Raw genomic sequence first — 20,000 nt, 5'->3', positions numbered from 1 at the left:
CCTGCTGCGGGGCCATGTGTTCTTGGAGCACCCAGCTGAGGGCCCACTTCACCAAACCTCTGCTCAGCTCTGGCTCTTCTCTGGGAGCAGCTGAGTGTATCTCGTAGCAGGCTGCAAAAGACACATGTGACTGAAGGCCTGAAAGCTGACCACAAAGGAATGGAAAAAGGTACTAACTAGTCGGCAACACCGCTAACCTTTCAAGGGAAGAAGAACTACCTAAGAACTGTGACCACAAGACCCCAATCTGCCGAACACAAACTCTGTTCCCCCTCGATGGACCTTTTTCCCCAGACACTCTCCTTGCTACCGGATCTTCAAAGGAAAGCTGGTAACATTGCATTGACCACTGGGCTTGGATAATTAGTTGTAGCACAGCACATGGCTAAGATTAAGATAATTTTCTTGCTCCTCTAGTCTCCTTCACAGCAGGAGATCAGGGGACAAGGAACAAATGGAAACTCGTTCACAACCAGAAACACACAGACACCGTCCCAGAAAGATTCCTTGTGGTGTCAGTTAGTTTAGATTTCTCAATGTGTTTTTATTACTTTCTGTAAATAAAACATGTTGTCTTTTAATTGCGTTGGTTTCCTTAATATTGAATATTATTGCCATCCTCTTCCATCTAGAATTCCCTTGACCTACTATCTCCTAATATGGTGATTTGGTTATAGCTATTAATTTAGTTATTAATCGAACTTCCAAATGAATAGGCAGTGAGACCGATTAATAGTAAGTGAGACTGATTTAGATAAGCTATCAATTTCCCAGTCAAACTGGTGGTGCCCCGTATGAAGTTTATTTTATTAATTTCTGTTATTTTATTTTATTTTATTGATAGCTGGGAGAAGAGGGAAATCTTCTTCTTCCTAGCAACTTACAGGCATTCTAAAGTAAAAACCACAACAAAAGCTAAATGTACTCTTGGATGGAGAGCTACAGAATTGCTGTGACAGTGACCAAAAATACAACAACACATGTTTGGACCACATTTGATTTGAGATCATAAAACAAAACTTCACCCACCTGCACCACCTCAGTAGTTACTTCCAGCTTGCTGAAGCGGTAGATAATAACATTGGCAGACACGCCGGCCACACACAGCATCCGGCTCTCAGGGCACCAGGCCATGATCTGAATAGCAAAGGGGTCTTCGTCCGAGACTTCAGTGCTGCCCTTGTCCTCCTTAGACCGGTTCCTGTCAAACACCTTGGCTGTTTTGAGCTTGTAGAGCACCTGGAGCATTACTATGAGAACAAGACAAAAAATAGTATTTATGTGTGTTCGAGTTCAGGAAAAGTGTGTTTGTAAAAATTTAAAGTTAAGCACGTTTTTTTTCCCTTCCTTTGGCTACCATTTCTAATTTGCAAAGTAAAAACCAGGCTGTGCTGTTTGAGGGAACTCACTTGCAGAGGCATCCCAGAACTTCACGGTTCCATCGGCATGCCTGGGGGATTCAAGAGAGGGAGAGAAAAAAACATTAACAAATAGTTGAATTTCAACTGTTGTTCTGTTGTCTTACATTTTCAGAGTCCTGAACTTTGAATTCTAGTCTCATCAACATATCCCAGCTTTTTAAGATTTGCAGCAGTAAGGGCACACTCACACTAGGCCATCTGTACCGTGCCTGAGTACATTTCCCCCCTAATGTATAGATCATTTGGCTAATGTGAGTAGGCCATCCCTACTCAAGTACAGTACACTTCCGTGGCCTGAGTACACACTTAGAGACAACACAACAACAAAGGATATTTGATGTAGTTGCCAATTAATCAAGAGGACGAGCTAGGAGTAAAAGGACACCCCTCTTCACAAACCTTTTTTTCTACTTTTGGTTTGTGGCTGTATAGGTTTAGATTAGCCACTTAATTCAAATCCCTGGAAACGGTCATTTTATAGCAACATAATAATGCCCAAGGTTATGGATAGAGATCAACAAACCCATGTGTAATGTTTAAAGGTCCACATGCAATTTAGCCATGTAGTCTAAATTGTGTTAGTAAAAAAACGTCCATCTTCATCCACATTTGGATAATTTGCCTAAAAATGTATAGAGCGCCCGCAGCCAAGCACACATGAGTTGAGCCTTCACAGGAAACTCATGAGCAGGTGGCGAGCATGACAGCTTCTCCATTTGAATTCACACAAAATACGCAACGTGTAAAAAAGAAACCCCATATATTCGCTTGCCATTTCTTTTTTCTCACTCCTTGTTGTTTCGTTGCCAATTCAGCCGAGTAGATTGGGAGAGAAATATTTTTTTTTGCAGGCAGTGGCGGGAGAAAAAAAAAAACCTGGACGGAATAGTAATGTGCTCTAATAGGTGGAGGGAGGAGGGTGGGGAGAAGAGAGAGCCTCCTGCCGCTAAAACCCCATGCCTCAATGTCACATCTTCGGCGCGTGTGTTCCGTTTACGCACACCCCCTTCTCCCCTTGTTGACAGCTTAGTGTGGGATAATAAACATCAAAACGGAGCAAAGTGCACATGACTGGAATAAAGACCCCAACGGTAAATGTCTTAAGACGAGCTGGAAGGCTGCGACGCGACAGAGGTGAAAGCAATTGAGTTCGGAGCAGGACGCTAATGATAATGCTAATGAGATCTGTATTGTCTTACCCAGTGATGATGATCTCTGGGTAGCTTTGCGTGCCTTGACCCCAGTTTCCACCACTAATAGGCCATTCCTGGATAGACAGCAGGCAGACACACACACGCGCACGTACACACACACACGCGCGCACACACACACACACACACGCGCACGCGCACACACACACACACACACACACACACACACACACACACACACACACACGCGCGCGCGCGCGCGCACACACACACACACACACACACACACACACACACACACACACACACACACACACAGTACATTAAAGCGAATGAGAGAGCACAGGTAGCAGTGCAGATAAGTCGATAATAAACAGCCTGTAAATAGAAACACTTGATTTCAGAAATATATGACATTAGAGAGACATTGCACACGTGTGAGTGTGGTGTGTGCGCGTGGGAAAAACTGGCAAATCCTCCATGCCCTTCTCTCAGTGTGTCTTGCAATCATACATAATGCAGCCAAATGAGTGTGTGTCGCTGTCTGAGTGTGTGTGTGTGTGTGTGTGTGTGTGTGTGTGTGTGTGTGTGTCGTTGGCAGGTTTGGCTTTGAACACGTTGACACATACAAAGGTCACCAGGATGAGTCATGGTGATCTTTATGTGAGAATGCCCTCCCGCAGTTCAGCCGGGGCTTTTTGCTTTAAAAAATTATAATAAAAAAAAAGAAAGAAGCAGCAGCAGAAGCTAGACAGCCAGTTCAGGTCAGTACATGCTGACATTTTTCCGACAGAAAGCTAGAAACGAGGCGACAGGGAAAAGAACACAGGCGTACATAATGGCTGAAAGAGCAGGGGGTCTGTCTTTAGTGACGCCCCGCAGAAAATAACAGAATATGGAGTGGAGAGAGGATGCGAGCAAGAAGAGTGAACTATCTTTAGGTAATGTGACATTAATGTATAATGCATTTTAATGGAAAAAAGGTAAAAATGTCTCATAATAACTGATTATTATTATGAATAGGTATGTTTTAATGTGTCCTTTATCCAGTCATGTTCCAAGGGGGCTTTGTGTATACGTACCCATGGCCCAGATACAGTGAGTGCACTGTTCAACTTCTATGCTCATACATAGAGTCTAGACTATAACAGAACATGTTAACGAACAATGGCCTTTGAAGTAAAAGTACTGAATGTATTCAGGTCTTTAGTGTCATTCATATATATTTGCTAAAACTAGTGATATTGTTCAATTGGTACAGTTTTATTTGATTGTCAGTGTAATGAGTATTTTCGACCGTGCAGCAGTACAGTTAAACATGCAGGGAGACAAGGCAAAACAAAAACAATACTAAAAGAATGATGCATAATATTTTGATGATAGGAACTTTCAGTTTGTTTTAATTCCCTTTGGACAAAAGCGGTAGTGTTACTACGCCAGCTGTAGTTTCTGGGTGAGCATACCCATGACAAAGGCGTTAAGAAAAAAATATGTTAAAATAGCATTCTTTGCACTGATGGTCTCGTTTGCTGTTACATGTCATTTATGATCATCAAAATGAGAATGTTTCAGAAATATTTAAAAGTTCCTCGCAGCACCTTTAAATAGATAAAAGATGAAGAAGACAATATACAAGTTCACAACATAAATCGTTTTATTCCTGGCGGTCTACAGTACCTTTTTGCTGTAGCCCTGGCGTTTCTGCCGCGAGCCAGCAGAATAAAGTGCAGGTATGAGGTCCACAGGGCAGTCGGCAAAGTACTCGCAGCAGGTCACAGGAGACTCGTGGATGGTCAGAGGATAGGGGTTCTCGAATATGGGATAACTGTTAACAAGAGCACAAAAAAGACAAAGTCACCACCACCAGTAAGTGCATTAGTCCAATTCAGTAAGGCATAGCAAGCCAAAGCATGAGATTCATGAAAGTAATTTTATATCAGGATAATACAACATATAATAAAAGATAGTGAACACCAATTATAGCTCAACTGGGACACTTTAAGCCACAGTCCCTAAGGAACAAAAGAAGTCAAAATGATGAAGGGGGGTAATTTAATAAAGTCACACTCACCCATTTTGTGCAAGGTCGATCACCACTAAATCCTTTTCTAGAAGGACCACCACAGCATAAGGTTCCTGAAAATCTGCACCAGTGAGACAGCAAGCAAAGGCATTCATCAAACCACACTCTTTTTTTTTCCTTTTTTGGTTATTCCCATTAGAGATAACTCCACAGAAACCAATGTGAAAGAATTGCTTCACACTTTGTATGGCGAATTTTATTATCATATGGCCCGAAGAAGCCAGAGCAGGGACGCTTAAAATTTAATAATCCATGTGACCTATAACTGCGGGATATTCTTCTGGTTAAATACCTGTTATCGGCCTGATTTGGAGAACACATCATATTCAACTCCCCAGGATGATTCCCATTTATAATAGTTTTTTAACCGTTATATTAAATTAATTGATATAAATATACATCTATATACATCGCTTATAACAGAGGCACAACAATGAAACCAGTACAGAACACCCTGCTGCAAAAATAAGCTGCTTCCACACACAGTATCTCTGATTCTTGGAAGCAAAATAATAGTACTAATAAAGGGGATACGCACGTTCAGCAATAGCATGAATTAATAAATAGAGGTCAGATCTCTTTATTAAAGCTCACATATTATGCACTTTGCTGTCAATTTTATATGGTCTAAGTAGTCCCTAATACTTATTTTTTTAAATGTTTGCTGAAAAACCCGTTCAGATCATTTATTGTAGCAAGCCTCTATACCCTGATGTTCCTCTGGTCTCCGGATGACCTATATTTGTGCGATCTGGCTGGCCCCTCCCACCGTCTCTGCCGGGCTTTCTTTATATGGGCTCTCCCACCGTCTCTGCCGTGCTCTCGCGATACTAGAGAGACACTGCGTGACTTCGGCCGGTAAACACCCGGCCGAAGCGAAGCCATACTTTGACATAACAGTTTGACATGATTAAAACCAATGAAAACAGTAGCCTCACAGTTTGATTTATACAGGAATAACTTCCCACCCTTTGTGGTGTTAAAAACGAGGCATTATTAAACTCCAATGGGAAAGCTAAGTTAGTGCAATAGGTGCAAACGTTGGATGCTAAATCCGAAGCTACATGCGCGCTAACGGCTAAAAATAACACTCGAAATCAGTGAAAACAGTAGCCTCACAGTTTGATTTATACAGGAATAACTTCCCACCCTTTGTGGTGTTAAAAACGAGGCATTATTAAACTCCAATGGGAAACCTATGGGTAACGTTGGGTGCTACTCCCGAAGCTACATGCTACACTAGGTAAATAACAGGCAAACAACAATTGAGGAGATTCCTTTTAGTTTCACCGATGGAATTACTACACAAGTAGTTCCCTAAGCTTTGTCTCGTTATAAACGCAGCATTATTAAGACTGCTGTGATTAAGATAAATGAGTGGATTATGAGCAGAATGCTTCTGTGTTGGTTTATGCAACACTCTGCATGGTTTGCTGCACTATGGGGATCTTGTCGCTTAGCGGGGAAAACAACATGGCAGCCATCCATCGGATCTCGGAGCCATGGACCAATAAGAAATGGGGGGTGGGGTTATCAGACTTTTTTTTTTTTTTTTTTTTTTTTATAGACAACTGCACGGTGGACTTTACTAATGTGGGGGGGAAGCATCGGAAGCATGGACATATAAAGAAAATATGGGGAGGTGGCTGTGCCGTCTATTACGTAATAGACGGCCAGAATTGTGACTGGAGTATATTGGGGGGAAGGGGTGGGGGTTTCAGAAACGGGGAGAGTGAGAAAAGGAGAGATTGTTATTTTTTTGATATTTTGGCAGTCTCTAGGCACACCGTGGACCCATGGATATGTTGGAACACATTTAAAAAGTGCATTTAGCATAATATGTGACCTTTAACAACATAAGTCCTGGTCCAAAGCTGTCAAAGAGCACAGACCTTTGAATCATGCATAGACAGTAGCTACACCACCTCTTTCCTTCTTTTGTTCAATTCGGAAATAGCATTTCATACCCTACAGAGACCAATTTCAGATATCTACTGTACCCACGAGTGTGTGTGTGTGTGTGTGTGTGTGTGTGTGTGCGTGTGCGTGTGCGTGTGCGTGTGTGTGTGTGTGTGTGTGTGTGTGTGTGTGTGTGTGTGTGTGTGTGTGTGTGTGTGTGTGTGCGTGCGTGTGTTTGTCTGTGTGTGCGCTCATGCAAACAGTGTTCTGTTGTTCATAGCAGCAGGTCTCAGGCTGTCCCAGTACACAGAGACACTCTCTGACAACGGTTGTCACTACATCTCTCATTGTACTTCTCGTTTTACTTCCGCAGTGGCACCGATCTACAAGTCATTCATATTCTCCTGTGAATCATTATGCATCCTTGGATCACTGACTGTGCAGTATCTCTCTTTCTGTCAGTTTTTGGCATTTGGGGAGCTGAGATTAACAACCCTGCAATTGGACACACCACCAACTTCAAGGCTGATTTAACCACGGGGACAGATAACGAACAAGGCAATCAGCAAAACAAAAATTTATTTTATAGGATATGTTTTATTTATGCCGTAAATAAGGGTATGAATAGCAAGTAGGTAATTATGTTAAATACAGCATGTGAGTAGGTTACGCTATATTTTCACCATCTAAATGCTGAGATAACTCCATCGGCCCACGGAAGCCCTGAGATGTGGCTGAACGCATCTGAAAAACCAAGTTAGTAGACCTTGTTATAAGATCCTTTTGTCAAACAGAACTTACACTGTATTTCCTTTTTAGGGGATGCACTTCACCTCTTAATCTATGTCATTGTCTGCATACTGTACCTCTGTGCATTAGTTAATTCGCCTGTAATAGTATCGGCTATGTTACTCTGTCATTTATTTTCCCATTCAAACACATTGGTGTGCACATTGCGTTACACATTGCATCATCTCTCAGCCACATCATCATCATGGATTATCAACTTCATTGGCGGTTTAAGGGTGAGCCCATATATAATATATAAGTACATTATCAGCTAGACATGTATTGTGTAATCCAAAGACTCAGCCCAGCCATGTCCATTATTAGATTAAATAAGCGGGTGGTGGATATTAAGTTGCCAGTGATCAAATGATGTCACCATTGTTGCATAACTCCATAATCCTTTCCTGTCTCCATATGGGCCATATGACGCGGCACCAGAGTTTCCATACTACATTACAGTAAGTAGATAAGAAAAGTCATAGGCCATGCAGCTCCACTGAAAGTTGTTTCAGCTGTTGACTCATCAATACAGGAAATAACCTAATAATTCAATTTAGATGGAAGGCTATTGTGTGTACAAAGAGATAACATGAAAATGTAATATTCTGTGTGTGGGATAATGAAACTGAAATAGGATCCTTCCCCTTAGGGAAATTTCATATTTATTACGGAAACACACGGGGGCAAGCAATCCAACATAATTACAAAAACAGAAAGGTGTGTGTGTGTGATTGTGTGTGTGATGGTGTGTGAGTCTAATGCATTAAAGAAAGGAGAACAAGATGACAATTCCCACGCAATCATAATGCTCAGACATGCATACACACCGAATGAGCACATCCACCGATTCAAAAAGATGGGACTCCATCTTACCGTTAGGGTACGGTGTCTCGCAGAGTGTGAGGAAGTCTACTATAGGATAGTCCATCTCCAGCACAGCGGTGCTCTTCCCATGCATGACCGTCAAACAAGGCCGCCGGCCCACCGTGTCATAGGACAGACCACCGGAAAGGATTATGAAGGGTTCCCTGAAACACACACACACATAAGCAGAGTCATAACCCATTTTACTGGCTTTTTATATACACAATTTGTACCATGGCCACAGTAAATACTACTTTCTGATTGGTCTGTAGATGTCAATAAAAATCTTATTCTTGCCACAAGAGAAAATCCACACACAAGACATATTCAATATGAGAATACTCTTTGGCCTCATGCTATGTCACTAGCTAACGCCAGTTAATTTTTGTGCTTCTTTATTACAGTATTCTTATAATAGTGCAACACCTGCAGAGTGTATTGGCATGTACACTGTTACAAAGTAATGGCTTGAGTGTATGTGTGTGTGTGTGTGTGTGTGTGTGTGTGTGTGTGTGTGTGTGTGTGTGTGTGTGTGTGTGTGTGTGTGTGTGTGTGTGTGTGTGTGTGTGTGTGTGTGTTTGTGTTTAAGTAAGAAAAAGAGAGACCCGGCCCTCACCCAATTCTGGTGGTTTTGTACTCCACTTTGAGAATGGGTTTACACGACTCTGGCTTCTTCCCGTCCTTGGGCTGTTTTCCTATAAAAATAGAAAGAAAGAAAAAAAAGAAGTTACTTAGAAGTTACTTTAGTTTGCCAGTTCATCCGTCCTCCTCCTCCGGATCCATTTCTCCTGTCATCTCTTCTCCCACCAAGAAGCTGCAGTGAAAATGCAGCTGCGAACAGTAGCCCAACAAGACAACAAGAAAGGGCTGTCAGAGAGGAGAAAAGACAAACACATGAACACAGGGGGGGGGGGGCAGGGGACATGCAAAGACGATGTGTGACAATCATGGATGACTCACAAAAACCCATATATTCAAAACCTCAAGGGAGTAGGGAATTTGCACATCTATCACATGCGTGCCTACCTGCTTATGCATACAGTGTATTTGTATCAGAATGTTCAATTGGTATACCTATACAAGGCAGGTTCGTATAATATTGAACCGCTTTGAGTAACAACTTCTAAATAACCGATATCGAAAAAAGACAATTAAAAGGAAGACTTATGAGCCTTACTTAAACTTGTCAAAGGAATTTGCATAATTGCCCACTAAATAGCAAACTAATTATGTATGCAGCAGTGGGAGAAACAACTAATTAAAAACGCCGGTGTGGTAAATTCCTTTCTGCAATCCCCTGCAGAGTGCACACACACACTGAAGACACACACACACACACACACACACACACACACACACAGCTTGACAATCTTGTTAGAAGTTTTCCCTTTCATTTAATTCCTTTCTGTGTTCTCCTCACTGACTCTCATGCTCCCTCTATCCATGTGTTGCACTCGCACACTCTGCCTATTTCCTGCAGGCCCCCCTTCATCTGGGTGAACTGTCAAAGTGCTGTGTTGTGTGTGTGTGTGTGTGTGTATGTGTGTGTGTGTTTGTGTGTGTATGTGTGTGTGTGTGTGTGTGTGTGTGTGTGTGTGTGTGTGTGTGTGTGTGTGTGTGTGTGTGTGTGTGTGTGTGTGTGTGTGTGTGTGTGTGTGTGTGTGTGTGTGCACGTACTGTAAGGTGTGAGAAAGGGGGAGAAAGACGGGCAGGGATTAAAATACATCTTCAAAAGAGCAGACTTGGCTTTTTTTCTGCCGGAAATAAAGAGAGCAGCGGCTCTAATGTATGCACGTGCGGACACAAAGTAAAGCAAACAAAGGCAGGACATAATTGAACTGACAATAAAACGGTGAGATGAAGAAAACCATGAAGGAGCATTCTGAGGGGGAGCGTCTACCAACACAAAGCAGGTCAGGTGAGTCATACATGTGACTGTATGCGCTGGTGGCATGTATTGTAAAGCTTATGCTATACTATAAAGTCCCATAGCGTGTATGTCTTTAAGTTATGCGCTTATGAATTGGCAGGGGATTTACTTATCTGAGATAGTATTTTTTAAAGATTTCAAGGAATTCCCAATGCTTTATTGACAGTGCAGAGACAGAGATGAAATGGGGCAGAGAAGGGAATGACATGTAGAGAACGACCCACCCCCCACCCACCTCCCTCAGATCATCTAAAAAGCACATTTCATACAAAACGATACCATACAATGTGCTTCACAAAAAGGACAAATACATGAAAAAAGACGGATGCAAATAATAGGAAATAGAAGCAGAAATTGAGAGCATTATTCATCAGTTGGTGTCTGAAATCACTCCCGGTTTACTATGAAGTGCACTATGCTTACCCTCCAGCGTGTGTGTTCCAATACTAAATGTGTGAAATATATCCTCTATATGCAGCAGTCCCCTCCCATGACGTCTACAATGGAACCATGTATGTGAACATCGGCGGTGGATCTATTATTACACAGCCCTCTTTGTGTCTGAGTTGGTGTTTTGTGTGTGTGTGCATTTCTGCCTTTTTTTTTTTTCATCCTTACCGTGTGGGGTGATTGTCTGTATGGGCTTGCCCAGACCTCTGACGTTCCATATGGTCAGAGTCCCATCTGAGTGACTGCAAATGAACTGCTTGCCCTCGTGATGCCAGGCAACTGAGTGGATCGCCTACGAAACGACATGCAGGAAAGCAAGGGAGCAAGGGAGGGAGAGAGAGAGAGAGAGAGAGGGGTCAGTAGTGGTTCAGTAGGTCGAAACATCATGTGCCACCATCCCCCATACGCTACAGGTTGTGTTGCGTTGCCAGTCGGCCATACGCTTACACGCTACAATGTTCACATTTGTGTTGAACGCCTGCTTGATATGTGCTCTTGAACAGATGGTGAAAGTGAGATGAAAGAGTCCTGCATGTCCCCTGACTCTAGAACACTTCCTGTGTCATAAGTGCATATACTAGAAGTGGCTTTATATACGAGACATGCTGGCTGAATGTGGAGGACAGATGTGTGAATGGATATGTGGTTTTATATCTGGATTGGCAAGTGGCGGGATTTTCTTACCATGGTTATACATTTAAGACATCTATTACGTAAAAAGGAACACGGCACTCAAGGCAGAAAATAAATAAAAAGTCTCCAGCATTAAATAGAACAGTTGATGTGGTGCATTCAGGTTAGTGGCCTCGAGACCACTATACAAAGTTCTCAATGTCATCTCGAAATGGACAGCGTTTTTACTCGCTCTTGTCTTGGTCACAGAACAAGAGGTTCTTGGATTTTATTTAAAGAGAATTACTGCTGGGAAAAACCCTAAATCGCCTGTGTATTGTGTATTTATTATACTATCTATGGTGTGATGTATTTGTTAACACTACGGTGATTGTATGTAAAACGCTATTTTAACATATAGACAGTATTTGCAAGGAATAGCACTGATGCTGAAGGAGGGTGGGGGGGGGGGGGGGGGCGCTTAAGAGGCAACCTTTAAGTGAGACCTCCTTAAAAAGGCACTGGTTACAAGAGCAAAGAACCGCATGAATAGATTAGCACAGAGACAAGTTAGGAGATGAGATGGTGCCCTATTATTTGTCCTCTCATCTTCCCCTTGATATAAACAGTCCTGTTGCTGTTGCTAAGCCTGGCTCACAACGATGGATCTACTGACAAGCAATCATAGGAAAACACAAAACACATCATGACCAAAGTATGCACGTAAAGGGCAACCTTGGTTATTGATGCCCTTTTCATAGCTCATAATGAAACCCAGCCAACGTTTTGACATTAAGTAAATATGATGACGTGCGCCGAATTTCCATGAAGCTCACCACAGCTTCCGATGCCATTTTACAAGACTTGTCAAAATGAGTTTTCACCCATGGGCACCAGAACACCTGGAGCATCAGTAATGTGTCCCATCCCCAAATTTGATGGTAGGTGAAAAAAATAGATATGTGTTTGTTGTTCATGCATACTGACTGCAATTAGTATCAGTACATATTTACCACCTGGCAATTAGTAAATAGCAATTCTTGTGAAAGCTCCACATAGTGTTTAAGCGTTAACCTGTGTGTCAATGTTTTTCCTTTGCGCATTGTCTCCCAAAATGCTGCCTCTTGTCTCACATTGTTCATCTGAAATGAATGGATTCATAGCTGTCAATGCGGCACACACACGGTCCGGTTAACTCAATCTCTTCAGGACTGAAGCTGCTGTTTATATAGTTGCATATCAATTGTGCCGTCGGTATGTCATTTATCTTAAATGTAGCCGTGTGTCAGGCTCAGTTATTGTTTATGAGTATTTTTCTTTTTCTTTTTCTTTTCAGAAGATAACTAAATGAGACGATGAACCAATGCTGGCTTGTGTACCCATGGGACACTAGTGATATGCAAACCACAACAAACCAAAATGAGAGGTCATGAACCCCATCTTTTGCTTGCTGGTAAAATATGCAATCCTTAACTTCGTCTTGCATGGCCAGACCTTTAACCTGCAAAGATGAAAAAGTATTACCGTTGTGTCATCAGTGATACAGCTGCAGGTGATACAGTCGTGGAGATACTTTTTTTGTTTCCAACCAATTTTCAGAGGTTCCTGAGGTGGGTGTTTTTTTTTCGAAAAGTACAGCCTTGAGCATTTTCAAAAGGTCTTGTTAACCTGGTTTCTCTCAATGTGATTTCTTCCAGGTCAGCGTGAGCTCAATGACACAGAGCTATACGCATTGAAACACAGAAGACTCACATTATCACGTCACACACGTAATGACTCATCCCCTCCCACTCCCACAAACGCACCAGAATGGAAACATGACGAAGGTTCTAAAAAACCTATAATCCAGATTTTTTTTTTTAAAGCGTTTTCTTTTTTTGTGTTAAAGAGTTTCCTTGATTTCCTGTTTCGTAAAGACTGTTATCTTGGAAATAATCAGAGCCCTGATGAGTAATGGCAGGCTTGGATGTGTTATCTAAGATAATGGCGGATGTGAGACCGTATAGCAAATGTGAAAAGGATGGTGGGCTGCAGTTCGTCAATGATTTATTCTTATTTTTTGTTGCCAGGAGTGATTCACTGCTGTGTTGTGCAATCAACATCTGATTCTGTAAAAGTTTGAGCTTTATACACACGGGAACTTAAGTGTATTGCTAATACTGTGTACTGTAAGTTGTGTGCATGATTGGATATATAGAGCATATTCCTTGGGTTCTGATACCCTGAGTTATAATTTTGGATTGATTTTATAGGGCTTGTTCCCATTTTATACATACGGAAAGATGTAAAAGTTTTCATTAGGATGAGCTATAAATGCAGCTCAGATACAGGATGTGATTGGCAGATAAATAGTGTGCTAAAACTTATCAAACTTTTATGAGGAAAAAAACCCTCATTTACCCATTCTGAGATGCTTTGACAGTGACAGACTGATAAAGCATCTATCAGTGCATTATTGGATAAGACAGTCCAAACAGGGAACAATGCACAGCAGCACCTAATTGGAGAGGGGGTAATTGAAACACATGGAACTCATCACATCATACATTGCCAATTAAAAAAGATTAATTTAATGATTTATTACATTAGGTCAGTTTTCACAGATTGGTCTTTAGAGGATGAGAGAATGTTGTCAACACTTATTAGAGTAAAGCACATTTTGCAAGTGTGTGCCCATACGTCGTACACACACACACACACACACACACACACACACACACACACACACACACAGATTAGTTAAGGAAAACAGACATAGGCACATATCAACATCCATATCACAGCCCTAATTAGTATAACTTATGCCAGTGTGACACGAAGACAGCTAAGCCCTGAAGTGCCACACACACACACACACACACACACACACACACACACACACACACACACACACACACACACACACACACACACACACACACACACACACACACACACACACACACACATTATTTCACAGCCATGCTAATTCAGGAGCAAAAAAAAATCACAAAATCTAACAAACTTGTGATAGGGTTGGGTGTCAAGTTTCAAGAGATTTTTAGCCATGTTATGGGCTGTTGGGATGAATGGTAATGTTGGTCTGAATTGTAATGATTCTCAGAATTTTTGTTTAAAGGGTAACCTCTGAATTTGTCAAATAGGCTACTCTGCATGTAGCCAAAAGCTCTATGTAGAGCCTCAGAGGGCTGCTAGCATGGCTGTATGCTTTAAGTCATGTTAATTACATTGTTGGACTTCTTTAAAGTGACGCAAACATTAAAATATAATATTTTAGATTTAGCATATGACTGTCAAGCATTGCACCTTGATTATTTTTACTAAAGTGCATTATTTAATATTAATGTGTTAATGAGTCCAAACATACAGTATATTGCATTTTTATATTCACATTCATTCAACTCTACAACAGTACAAGCAGTCCATGATGGTTCTACATGATGCTCGCAACCGACGGGCAAAAGAATAAGCAAAAGGTTGTGACTCCAAGAGGTGTGTGAGTGGGAATCACTTCTTTTTTAATGAAGGGGTGTTGCGTCAATATTAGTATTATGAAGAGTTACATCTGGTTCACCCTGAAGGGTAGATCCCCACAGAGACTGAACATCATATTAAAGGAGAAGTAAGTGGTATGGTCCTATTAGCTAGCTTCCTGTCAGTGACTGTCAGTTAGCAGTCCCCTCCCTCGTCCCTACGTCACCACCACATGAACGCACAGCCGTCTTCATAAGATAGTGCCACTTTGTGTTGCTCTGTCTCCTGATTGGATAAAACGAGCGGGATACTCAAAATTTTAACTGGCAATTACTGCAAAGCTGAATGGCTGTCTGGGAGAGCTGTGTTATGAACTGTGAATACCGTTTAAGTGAATGCTGTATGAAAATGGAGAGTTTAACACGTATATTAACAAAAAAAATCACTTACTTCTCCTTCAACAATATATTATAAGAATATTTTCTCCAGTAACTTGCCAGACGTGCCAAAGGACCCTTCAGCTTTGAATGATAAAGTTATCTGTGTGTATTCTCAGCAGGTCTTGAGAGGGAGAAGACAATACATCTTAATGAAGCCATGGTGTCAGAGAGAGTTAGCCAATCATTTGCAGCCTTAGCTTTAAATCTTCTAAGACAAATATTTACTGCACACGGACATATCAACTAGAGTCAACCGAGCAGTCCATCACAAAGAATACCTCCGGAACTTTCTTTCTGGCAGTATATTGTACAACACGGACAGCCTCACCGATTTGGAATGACATTAAAGTAAATTAACTCCTATAAGTTGTTTACAACAACTTGCACTAAATCTGACTTGAACCCCCCAGCATTCAAAATGCTGTCAGGTTGTTTACTATATTAATACTGACGTTGAAATATGTTAAGAAGACGAATTCCTTTGCAGTCAAAGTTTAATTTATCCTTTTTTATGGCTAGGGAAATGAAGTAATTAATGCTTAGTGACAGTGTGGGAATAAGTTCACACTTTTTATTGTTTAATTGTTGGCCCCCATTAATAGCTCTGAGAATTGTGGCTCGTTTGTAGGCAAATGAATGCAAACGGTATACCCCAGAGTTTTCTTTGTGAGTGTATGTGTGCTCAAACACATCTTGCTTATCGCAGTCACACCAGAGGTAACCCACAATTTCTCCAACAATTACTAAGCTTTTGTGCAGAGATTGCTACCTTTCCATGAGTTGACGGAGAGATAAAGAGAAACAGAGATAAAGAGAAACAGAGATAAAGAGAGATTGGGAGATAAAGGGCTGGAGTGAAAATATAAGAGAAGAAAAAGAGAAATAGTAAAACCAAGAGAAATACAACAAAAAACTTGCCCTGCATTCCAAATTGTATACTCTTTTTTTTATGTTATTCTACATACTACATCTGACCATAAAAAGCATCTAGTTAACATGAAGTAGGCATACAATTGGGACATACTTTAACAATTTTTATTTCATCACAACATGATCTTGCCTCTTGCTTTTATATCCGTCGCATCCCCGGTTGTTTTCATATGGAGGCTCCGTCGATGTGATGTCACTTCCGGTGCACACTGGATTGTGGGTCAGAATCGCCCAAATAGCATGCTGTTTTCAACACTAAAAATATCTGCCGGATGCTTACTACTAATTGTAAGCATCTGGGTATTTTCAAGCACACTAAATCTTACCACAAGAATTGGGACATCCTAAAAAAAAAAATTCTTCTACCATACTAGCTAAAAGTATGGGAATTGTGATAAAAGACTGGAAGTGGTACACTGGGCTATTTGTATGAGCAGACAGTAGAATAAGTTAGTGACTCTGTGTGATGAAACATAACAGCTTCGTCCATGCATTCATTAAAGGAGGAATAGCCACCATGAGACAGACAGATGGTAGGGTGGAGACTTGGATCTGGCTATGATATCAGACATTCAGCTAGGGCCAGACTCGGACCAATGTGTTGAGTCAGAGAGCAGAGTATCAGGGTGACTGATGCTCCCTGGCTAGCACTCACTGGAAACCCATAGTGCTGATGCCCAGCTATTAATACACAATGCACTGAAAGAGGCAGAGTGAGTGGAAGAGTGTGCTATCTCAGCCATATGAGAGCTTGTCAAAAAACTAAAGATTTATATCGCCTCTAATTGTTGCAAACTTAGTTGCTGTCAGGCTGCCAGGTTAAGGTCGCTGACTTTTGCTGGCATCTTTCCCAGTTTGACAGCTATCTATGTATACCAAACAAACGCTGCCTTCATTTGAGTCAACACTATTCCAGCATAATATCCCTTCCTGTGCACCCCCAGTTGTTGACATTGTGTGAGATAAGTTTGCGAGAATCATTGAAGAATATGCCAAGACTACAGGAGCGAAGCATTACTCACAAAAAAAATTAAAAAATTCTTCCCGTCCTTTGAAAATCCTAGACGGAAAGACTGCCTTTCACTTGTTTAAACATCTGCAAAATTTCCATGAAAAGTGAGATATTCTTGAAGACACGCTTATTATTCCAATGCCTGCACGGTGTGTCGGCTTACTCTGCTATTGAAAAGAAGAGGAGGAAAATATCGCATGTTCATTTCAGTGGACGAGTTTGATAGCTGGCAGCAAAGCTTCGAGGGAAGTAGTGTTTGAATGAAAGCACACAGCAGGAAACAGAGCACACAGAAGGCAGAATAGAGCTGGCAAAAAAAAATGTAATAAGTTCTTTCACACTGTCATATTGTTTGCAGAGGGATTTTTATAGGGATTTTGTTTGTGCTTGTTCATGATGTAAGCGAACCGTAACAGTACTAACTCATCCATGCAATATTAATGGCTTAACATGATTGTTAAACGGCAGACATGAGCTAAGTAATGTCTCGTCTCATATCATCTCATCATTCTCAATGAAGGCAAAACATTCAATTCAGGTATACCTTTCAAAAATAGCATACTGTAGGCCTGTATGTGTATATATGCATACATATACTGTATATAAAAGCATATATATGCACGACACGTATACTATTAAAATATACATGCAAAATGAAGTATTTAAAGAAAAAATATCGATATGATTATGATATCAATTTGATTACTTTAAGTAGCTAGGAGGATATTTCAGCGTTTGTTGCTTCTAGCGGCACCTTTGGAAAAAAGTGGTAGTGTCATAACGACATGATTAATATTTGTATTATGACGATGGTGAAGAAAAGTTAACTTTGATTCATTCCCAATCTGGCAACACAGGATGTTTTGTTTCGTCTAAGTTCCCAGGGAAATCAGACACTGGCAAAGGCCTTCATAATAACTAAACAAAAATAGCATTATTTTCACTGATGGGCTTGTTTGCTGTTACAGGTCATTTATGAACATACAAATAGACCATTTCATAAACATTCAAAAGTTACTCCTATAGTCTCTTTAAGTCAATATCCTAACACATATCTCGATCATGTACATTTGTGTGCATTACACCCTCCCCGCACATCACATAGCCCTGATGCTGCAAGTTCATTTCCTGTAGCACTTGATCTGCAGTCCATTTAATTACTATTGGCTACATCAACGTCCAAAATCGCACCCTTAGGAAAAGTTAAGGCGCGATCATAAACACATTTCAAGAGTGATGCAACTGCAGTGCAACACTGAAGGGTTGTCTTTAATGCCCTTGAAGGCTGGTCTGGAGCCAAATTAAACTTTAAACTATTTTGGTGTGTGGTATGACATGAGCCAGGGGACTATAACCTTTGGGGGGTATAGGCTCTTTTGCTTCGTCACTGTAAATCAAAGTGAGTGAAATGAGGAGCAGTATAGCGCCCCACCAGCCCCTACGCCCACTCGACCCTCTCCGTCTCAGGAGAGGTGTAACCGTGGGAGTTTGGAGGGAAGAGATGAGCTCCCTCCAGAGATTCAATACTCCAGACTAGTTACGCCCTAGGAGCAGCGCGAGGATATTAGCTTATCAGAGAGAGAGAGAGAGAGAGAGAGAGAGAGAGAGAGAGAGAGAGAGAGAGGGAGACAGAGACAGAGAATGGGCAAAGAGCGAGAGAAAGAGAGAGCCATCCGTACATACTGAACATAGAAAATTCACTCTGGTTTTTTTAGTGTCTATAGAGTCCTCGTCGACTCTTGCTATCTCAGCGTGCTCGTGGCACTACAGCAATGCCAATGAGGAGAGCAGCAGCATGAGCGTTACTACAATCCCATTATGTCAAACAGCAGGTTTGGCTCTGTTTCATAGTACCTCGGACAACACTGCATGACCACCATGCACACGTCACTACCATTACCTCACACCTACAATAGAAATAATATGTCTGGGTTTGACATATGCCATGTCCAGAGGGTGTGCGAGCAACTTTTGCCACTGTGTTTCTTTTTTTACTATTATTGTGTCATCTTTTATTTATAGACACACACTCTCTTGCTCCTGGGGGAAGTTAATAAAGTGACTCAGCGCTTTATAATAAAAAAGGTGGACCTCTCACATAATGTTGCCCTTTTTAACAAGTGTAAATATGCAAGCCTTTGGGATCTCATGCTGAAAAAAATGTATTTCGAGAGAAAAAGAAAACAAATCCTCTTCTTCTTTGTTAGTTAATCTACTCATGTGGATTATTTAGTTGGTCCTTTAGAGACCCTCTGACGGTTGCTCTTTGCCACCTTTTTCCAGTTGCCAATCTTCTCATCTAGCTCTGGGGGACAGAGAAAGGCAGCCACAATAAGTGCATTTCCCCGAAATAACTTTTTTTTTTTTTTTCTCGTAGCCGGACAGGGCAAATCCAGTTAAAGAGTCCAGCCAGAGTTGGCTTTTAAAAAACACTCCCTTTGGCATAGCAACCTCTGGCTTCATCTTCATTAAACAGCACATTAGAGCTGCTATTTCCTATAAAGATGAGCTGTCCGCCTCTATCCTATCCTATCTGGAGTAGACAGGATGTAGAAAGCTGTATTTCTCAGTCTTGTCTCTCTTTTTGTCCAAAGACCACTCAAAACAGCCCTGTCAGCTGTAGTTCACTGCTAAAAAATTCTACGTTTTTTCTTCGAGGAATATGCACTCTCTAACACACACACACACACACACACACACACACCAGGTGCACAACTGTGTACACTTCCATTCATGAATATGTGATTTAATTCCCACTTTCTGTATTGGAAGATTCTCTGTGAAGCTCAGACAGAGAGAGAGAGCCGCCGGAGAGAGAAAAAAAGGAATAAAAGGTTCCTACCTCGTCGTGAGTGTAGCGATAGTCGGCTTTCTTTGATTTCAGATCCCACATGACCACGATCCCCGCCTCAAATCCAATTATGAGCTGGGAAAGGAAGAGCGAC

General features: G+C 41.4%; 1 protein-coding gene across 1 annotated transcript in view; it reads right to left on the bottom strand.

The window, feature by feature from the left end:
• The window catches only part of stxbp5a (syntaxin binding protein 5a (tomosyn)), a gene marked incomplete at both ends in the record, with an annotated part of 120,052 nt that overhangs the window by 23,933 nt on the left and 76,119 nt on the right, over positions 1–20,000 (bottom strand). The window contains 9 exons of the mRNA XM_080048200.1: positions 1,030–1,250; positions 1,410–1,450; positions 2,621–2,688; positions 4,250–4,397; positions 4,644–4,716; positions 8,217–8,371; positions 8,824–8,902; positions 10,756–10,879; positions 19,898–19,981. Of these exons, the coding sequence (XP_079904326.1) occupies positions 1,030–1,250; positions 1,410–1,450; positions 2,621–2,688; positions 4,250–4,397; positions 4,644–4,716; positions 8,217–8,371; positions 8,824–8,902; positions 10,756–10,879; positions 19,898–19,981 (993 nt within the window). The remainder of the gene's footprint in view (positions 1–1,029; positions 1,251–1,409; positions 1,451–2,620; positions 2,689–4,249; positions 4,398–4,643; positions 4,717–8,216; positions 8,372–8,823; positions 8,903–10,755; positions 10,880–19,897; positions 19,982–20,000) is intronic.

Source organism: Ammodytes marinus, assembly GCF_949987685.1.
Source record: "Ammodytes marinus genome assembly, chromosome: 19".
In the NCBI taxonomy this organism is placed as follows: Eukaryota; Metazoa; Chordata; class Actinopteri; order Uranoscopiformes; family Ammodytidae; genus Ammodytes; species Ammodytes marinus.
This window is presented reverse-complemented; position numbering and strand designations above follow the sequence as displayed.